The 7,762-nt window shown below is 42.4% G+C and overlaps 1 protein-coding gene across 2 annotated transcripts in view; it reads right to left on the bottom strand.

Annotated features, from left to right (window-relative positions):
• Positions 1-3,794: 3,794 nt before the first annotated feature.
• SLF2 (SMC5-SMC6 complex localization factor 2) overlaps positions 3,795-7,762 on the bottom strand; it is a 42,647-nt gene continuing 38,679 nt past the window's right edge. For both annotated transcript variants that reach the window (XM_082601364.1, XM_082601365.1), the window contains exon 20: positions 3,795-7,550. In XM_082601364.1, coding sequence (XP_082457490.1) covers positions 7,515-7,550 — 36 coding nt within the window. In that variant the 3' untranslated portion in view covers positions 3,795-7,514. The remainder of the gene's footprint in view (positions 7,551-7,762) is intronic.

Below are 7,762 nucleotides of genomic sequence, written 5' to 3'. Positions count from 1 at the left end.
ACCAAAATGATAAGGGCCACAGGGTCATAGGTAACTGAGTAGTATCACATGTGCCTAAGAGTCTGAGCTCTGGAGGAGCAGGGGGTGGGGGAATAGGCAGATGAGCACTGGCCTGAGAGAGAGTGAACAGGATTAAAGTAGCTGCCATTATTTAACTGAAGGGACCCTGGGAAAGACAGGTCATCCCTCTTCTCAGAATTCCCCAAAGCTCAGTTTGGCACTTCATCATATACAGTCTCATAGTCTGTGCAGTTGTGTGTGACTGCAGACCGCTAGACAGCAGGGCCCACGTCACACTTCCACCACCCCAGCACTCTGTAAATAGGATGTGTGTGTATGTGGAGGGGGAGATAGCTGGGGAGAGATGTTTATATTAAAGTATACACAGGGAATTCCCTGGCAGTCCAGTGGTTAGGACTCTGCGCTTCCACTGCAGGGGGCATAGGTTTCGTCCCTGGTTGGGGAACTAAGATTCCAAAATAAATAAATAAAATGTACACAAACTTTTACAAAGGTGTCCAACTTCTTTCTTTCATTGTAGCCTCATTCCACCCTGAGGGATTAATAGCCCTATGTTATAGATTGGAAAACAGGCTCTAAGGGGTTAAGCAACTTGCCTTGAAATCAGGACTGGAAAAGCCTGAGAAGAGGGAAGCAGGGTAAACCTGAAGGGGAATTGTCAAAGCAAAGGCAGAAGTGTGCAAGTTTGTGCACAGATGAGTGTAGGGGGAGTAGGCAGAAGGGAAGGGGCATGAAAGAGGAAAGTGAGTTTGATTTGATGAGATGAGAAGGTTCCTAGTAGGAAACAGAAGGGAAAAGTCAGCAAGTAGTGCAGAAAAGACTACAGAAAAATATCCTAAAAAAGAGCTGATGGATTGAGTAAGGAAGTCCAAGGTGGGACGACCAGGAGAGACATGGCTATGAAAAATAAATCTGCAGTCCTTGTGGGAAAGTGGGTTGGGGGACAGTGGAGGGAAGGCAGGAAGACTGCTAGCCCCATGGTACCAGACAGGAGAGAAATTAAACTGCAGGTGCCCAGTGGGCTAAGGGACACAGCTCCTCATGTTCTCACAGAACTCAGTGCCAACCGCAGATACCTCAGGAGGTGGCAAGAAGGCCAAAGTGACTTGGTGGTCGGTGTGGCATCCCACTTGCGTACACTCTACGAGGCAAGCCTTTCTCCTCTAAGGTGCTCTGGTGGCTGATTCAGAACCTCACACATTTTCAAATGAACAGAATGTACAAATCACAATGCTGAGTTCCAGCATGGCACTTGCTAAACTGTAGTTGGGCAGTTACTTCACTATCTCTGATAATATAGATTCAGACCAAATCCATTTCTCTCTGCTGTCCTCCCATTTCAATCTCTGAACTTAATGATCAGATGTAACAGCAATTAATGGAACTTCCTATAGGAAGCCCCTTCGATTGACAATACTCTCTACAAATCAAGCTGATAAAATATGAATGAGGGGATAGTGACAGTGAAAGAGATTCAAAATCAAACCAAGATGTTAATCCTAACCTAGCCATGAATCTGTATCCTGGGACATAGGAAGTTCATTCTTTGAGTGGGTTGTTACTTACCCCTAAAGTCACTACCCTGGCTGCTTCATAGGGTGGCTATGAGAGGATCCCATTTGAAAACCTTCTGGTTTTCAAAAGAAACACAGAACACAAATATGGGTTTTATTTTTGCTAGGCTATTCTCCCCAACTCCGCTGTAAGAAAGTGGCAGAGGGCAGTGCTGGTTGTCCTCAGCCACCTACACACCAGCGTTTGGCTCCAGGCTTTGCACAGAGCAGTTACTCACTGTAGCAGAGATCCTAGGTGAAGGGGGTAGGTATGAAATCCTGAAACTTGAGCAGAGGTTCCCTGAGGCAAAAGAACTGTGGCCTAGTCAAGTTGTCCCGCTTCCTGTTCACTGTGGCAGCACTTCTGTTCCTACTTTGCCATCTCCAGCTCTGGTCTGCCCAGTACTCTCCCTTTTGGTGGTGTGTCATTTATTTTGGCCACACATACAGCTGAGGTGCTTCTTCTGCAGGCACTGTCACCAGTGCAACAATGCTGTAGTCTCACTGTCCCACTGTGCCTCAGAAGCCTGTTTTGCTTGGTAAGTTTTCCTCCCAGCCAGTCGTCTTGGAGTCAGACCCAAAGCTGGGCCTTCTGGTTTGCCCTCTCTTGACTCCAGCCTGGGGAATGGTTAGCAAGGAAAAGGGAGTGTTAGGACATGTCCACAAATGATGGAAAATCACCACCCACCATCCCTTTCTCAGCTTAAGCATGCTGGGTTTAAAAAAAAAAAAATCACAGTTTTTTGCCAGCAGAGACAGAGCTGGACAGAGCAGCTTCTGGAGGTCCCTGTATCGGAAGGAATAAGCACACATACACTATAATTTTAAGAGATATGGTTTGCTCAGATGTCAGTGAACCCCAAAGTGCCAAGATCAGTTTTGTCATCTGAGAAGAGCCTCAAAGTAGAGCTAAATAACAGCTATCATTTATTGAGTTATTGCTATATACCAGGCCTTTGCTAAGCACTTTTCATGAATTAGCTTATTTAGCCCTCACTAATCCTGAGGTAGACACTGTTATTATTCCTTTTAACAGATGAAGAAACTAAGGCTCAGAGGAGCTAAGTAACTTGCCAAAGATCACATGGCTGGTATGGTGAATCTGGGATCTGAGGTCAGGACTAAGGGCAGGGTCAAGGCCCTTAACTTGTAAAGGCTGTACGGCCTGTCTCCAAGTACTTAAGGCAATTTCTCTGCTTTGCCTAGGCTGTTGCTCCCTACCCCTCCATCCCACGTCTGGAGAAAAGTGCTCACAGGCGGGTTGGTCTCCTCCTAACCAGCCTGTCAGAAGGGAGAAAGAAATACTGGCATGGTTCTGGAACTCAAGCCTCTGGCAACCATGCCTAGCCCTTCTTTGAGCTCATTAGAACAGTTTCTCCTGTGAGGAGGTCTCAACCTATGTCTCCTCTCAGCTGGCATATCCAGAGCTGTATCTGCCTGGCAGGTTGGAAGTGGTCCTAAGCTCTGCCTCTGCACTGTATGGCTTCCCCTTTCTTTGCCCTGAGCTCTAGAACAAGGGAGCCAGGCCAAGGGAATTCTTTTCCAGTCCCCTTTGCCTAATAACAGAAAATATTTTCACCTGGATTTCAGAAAGTAAGATTCATGAGAGCTCTGTTTGTGTTGTTTACCACTGAATCCTAAAGAGTGCTTAGCATGCAGCAGGTACTTAACAGTTGTTGAACAGACATAGTGAATGAGGTAATCTAAAAATGAGATTACCAAATTACTGACTGCAAAGTATGCAGCAAATTATTAATTGGGTTATATAAAAGTGAACTATGTACAACTATGGCTTTATGTATTCCAGAAACAGGAAACATCAAGCTAAAAAACTGACTGGAGAATCCAATGCAAGAGGAAGAAAGGAAGAAATCAGTTTAAAAACTAGGGCTTCCCTGGTGGCGCAGTGGTTGAGAGTCCACCTGCCAATGCAGGGGACACAGGTTCGTGCCTGGGTCCGGGAAGATCCCACATACTGCGGAGCGGCTAGGCCCGTGAGCCATGGCCACTGAGCCTGCACCTCTGGAGCCTGTGCTCTGCAATGGGAGAGGCCACAACAGTGAGAGGCCCGCATACCGCCCAAAACAAAAAACAAACAAAAACAAAAAACAAAAAAGCCCACCAAAAAACAAAACCCGAGGTGAGGCAGGGGAAGAATCAGGACATTCCAGATACTTAACCATCCCCACTCCCAAACAAATATTACTAAACACATGTCCAAAACGAAGAAAAAGCCATTTTAATAACAGACACATACATTCATAGGACTTAAAACAAGATGTAAATAGTATAAAATTTAAAAAAAAAAAAGGAAAGAAAAAGGAAATCTGCATTTACTTGTAAACTTCATAAAAGCTGGTGGATTAACTGGCTGATAGGATTGCCCAGGGAAAACAAACACACAGATAAGGAGGTGCACCAACACTGTTAATGAATAAGAAATAACTGCAGATCATGCTCTACATGCCCAAGCCACCTGTACCCTAACTTGTCTCCTTAGAGACAAACCAGAACAGTCCTCCCCTAATTCTCCAACTCAGTCACTTGTTAATGGGTCACCTCTTAAATTTTTGTTTTTTTAAATTTCAAAACTACTCTTGGTTTAAAGACTCCACAAATTACTGGCCAGTCCCCACCAACTATACTTGTTTTGACAGAAATAAAAATACAAATGCTCCAACTGAGCCTGGATGACAACACACCGTTTTCTTTTACATCTGGGGAGATTTTTGTGAAGTCCAAAGCAAGCTACTACTTGTACTTCAAAACAAAAACAAAATGCCAGCCTTCTAAAAGGTGACAAAGGCACCATTGCCCTCAGGAGATAGACAGAAAATGTACAAATGCTGTTACTTTACTGCTACATAGATGCATTTTGTGCATGGAAAGCCTCTTCATTTAATATGGTATAGCCAACAATTATATTTTAGAATAACAAGAAAAGCAGTTTAGAAAAGGCAAACAGTTACACACAGAAGCATAAACACAAGTACCTTATTTTTCAGCTTGCAATAAGGGTAATAAGTTTGACATACATATCCAGAAAATTAGAAAAGGTGATTTTTGGCACAGTAATATTGCCAAACACACCACCACTCAGTGCAAGCTTTGTTTGCCAAGTCCAAAAAAGTGGCCTGACATTCTCTGTGCAATGAACATATTCTCCCCCACTACTATCCCATTCACTGGGCAACAGCAGCAGGAGGGAGACAAAGCATGGGGACTCAGAGGGAAAAGGATAATACTTAATTTGGGAGAAAAACCATGGGCCAATTGTGCTAAAGAGACTCACAAAAATTTCTGAGAACCCCAATGCAAATACTGGCTGGAATATGACCTGGAGACTAAAGACACTACCAAAGTCATAAATACAAGGGTCCAAACTGATGTTTGGCCATTGTTTTTAAAGGGACAGATGAAGTATTTTTCTCTAATGGAGAAAGACAATTAAAAATAGAGACTTTTTTGGGGGCTTCCCTGGTGGCACGGTGGTTGAGAGTCCGCCTGCCGATTCAGGGGATGCAGGTTCGTGCTTGGTCCGGGAGGATCGCGCATGCCACAGAGCGGCTGGGCCCATGAGCCATGGCCGCTGAGCCTGCGCGTCCGGAGCCTGTGCTCCGCAACGGGAGAGGCCACGGTGGAGAGAGGTCTGCGTACCGCAAAAAAAAAAAAAAAAAAAAAAAAAGAGAATTTTCTTATTGGAACTGCTAAATAAAAATGTATCAAAGTGGTTTTAAATTTGATGGGCAGTTATCTGTTGAAACTGCAATACAAAAGGGTCACTTAAAAAAAAAAACCTGAATAACCCACTTGTCCCCCTGTCAATGTACACAATTAGAAAATATTTACACACTGTAATTACAAGCAATATAAGCAGTATTTTATACTTTGAGATATTGTACACTTTACACAATGCAAAATGAGAAAAATATGGACACTTATAAAATTACACACAAATAATGTATCTACAAAGTATTAAATTACAGAGTGAAAGCCCCCATTGTTGGGCAGATAGATGCCAGAGTTTCAAGCTTCTGTCAATATAACTCTTTGTATCTATCTCATTAACCATAAGTGGCATTTTCTAACAATACCCTTGAGAGGTAGTATCAAGATAATAATATTCTTACCAGTAAACTCAACACAGAATAAAACTTTTGTTGGTCTGACTCTTGAAGCCTCATTCAGCCCGGGTTCTTGGGAACTGGATTAACTTAGTCTTCCCTATAAAATCTCTAACTGCTCAATGCTTGACATGGGCTCAAAAGTTACTGATACTATTTTAAATGATAAATTTAAGATAAAATGGTTTTTACTCCTAAGCCTCAATTTAGAGGTAGAAAGCTAGTTTTCAAAATTTATTTTCTCCCCTCTCAAACCATAAACGTCAAGCCCAATTCCCTTCCCCTCCATCATCCTTCCCCCACAATTGGAGGAAGCAGAGTGCTCAGGAGAGCAGTGTCATCCAAGTCAATATTGAAAGAAAGGAAAACAAAGCTGGCATTATCTTTCAAGAAACAAACCCTCCTAAAAGGGACACTCAGTCAACAAAAGAAATTTTCAGTTAGCTAGTAAGAGGCTATTACTACCAAAGGCTTCAAAAGGCCCTTAGGCTAAGACCAGCATGTGCACTTCTACTAACCCTCCACCATTTAAACCAAAGGATGGCTTTCCAGTGTTTAAGAATTTAGAGCAGCTGTGGTTTTCAAGTGCAACAAATTTAAAATACAAGCACACATGCGCACACACAAATACACACGCGTGCGTAGTGTACCAAAGAATAAATGCCATTCAGGTCTCTGTCAAGGTTATATACTCATGAAAGTAAGGTTTTTGGAAACTTGTCCAGATCTTTAAGCTTTTACAATATAGACTTCTGTAATATGGCTACAAAGGGCCAGAATTCTAAGATTTAGCCAAGATTCTAAAATTTAACCAGTATTAAAAAATATATATATATATATGCACTTAAAGAAAATCCAAAACAAACTACATATGTATGTTTTGGAATAAAAACAGAGCCACTATTTTATAGCTTAAACTCTTCCCCTTAAGGGGATCTGACAATATACCAAACTTGTGTTTCTCAACTGTTCGTTTCGATGTATTTTAAAAACCCAACAGATTTATAATCTTGAATAGCCAAGAAAAATGCATGGATTAAAACCCGCCAGTGGTTTACAGGAGTAACAGAAGAGATTTATCCTTTCTATTAGTAAACTCATTTCTAAGCGTTCCCTTTGAGTCGTAAAATAACCAAGATGGAAAATTAAACCAAACTAGAACTTGATCTTGGTTTCCATGTCCATCTCCTCAAGTTCATCCAAACCCTTTCTTACATCCTTTCTGTGATTATCCAAGTGCCGCAAATACAATCCAAACAAACAAACAAAAAAGATAACTGGCTTACAATTTAACAAGAGTTAACAGGGGAAGGTTAGACATGCAACTATCAGCTGCTTCCACCCCTCCCCTCTTATTATGGGATTCTGCTCTTTTAAAAGGCTGGTTTGGGCTTCCCTGGTGGTGCAGTGGTTGAGAGTCCGCCTGCCGATGCAGGGGACACGGGTTCGTGCCCTGGTCCGGGAAGATCCCACATGCCGTGGAGCGGCTGGGCCCGTGAGCCATGGCCGCTGAACCTGCGCGTCTGGAGCCTGTGCCCCGCAACGGGAGAGGCCACAACAGTGAGAGGCCCGCGTACCGCAAAAAAAAAAAAAAAAAAAAAAAAAAAAGGCTGGTTGCCTTTTTAAGCAGATGGCATTTTGTATCTGCTTCAGAAATGCCAATTTCTTCATTACCAGCTTCATACTAGATATTCAAGTAGCACATTTGCTGAACATTTTCTTGGCCTTCCACTGGGTTCTGTACTACTTTCTACTCCTTTAGGAAAGGCTCTTATTGAACTTCTCTTGGTTCATAATTTTGATGCTGCAACTCCTGTTAAGAATCTGGTACCCAGAAGTCATGAAGCTGCCCCTAGAAAACGGAAGGGGGGAAAAAAACAGAATAAAGGAAAATCAGATTATGAATTAATCCTTATAAAACCACTAATCATCAGACAATGGGCTTTGATAATGAAAGTAATAAAGTCTTGATATTATACATTGCTCTGAAAATTTACGGTAATCAGATTCAAGTTTCACATTTTATAGTCTAAAAACTAAAAAAAAGTATAAGTAAGTACAGAT

This window comes from Mesoplodon mirus (genome assembly GCF_964341445.2).
Source record: "Mesoplodon mirus genome assembly, chromosome: 2".
NCBI classification, from domain to species: Eukaryota; Metazoa; Chordata; class Mammalia; order Artiodactyla; family Ziphiidae; genus Mesoplodon; species Mesoplodon mirus.
The sequence above is the reverse complement of the archived record's forward strand: the minus strand, read 5'-3'. Positions and strand labels throughout refer to the sequence as shown.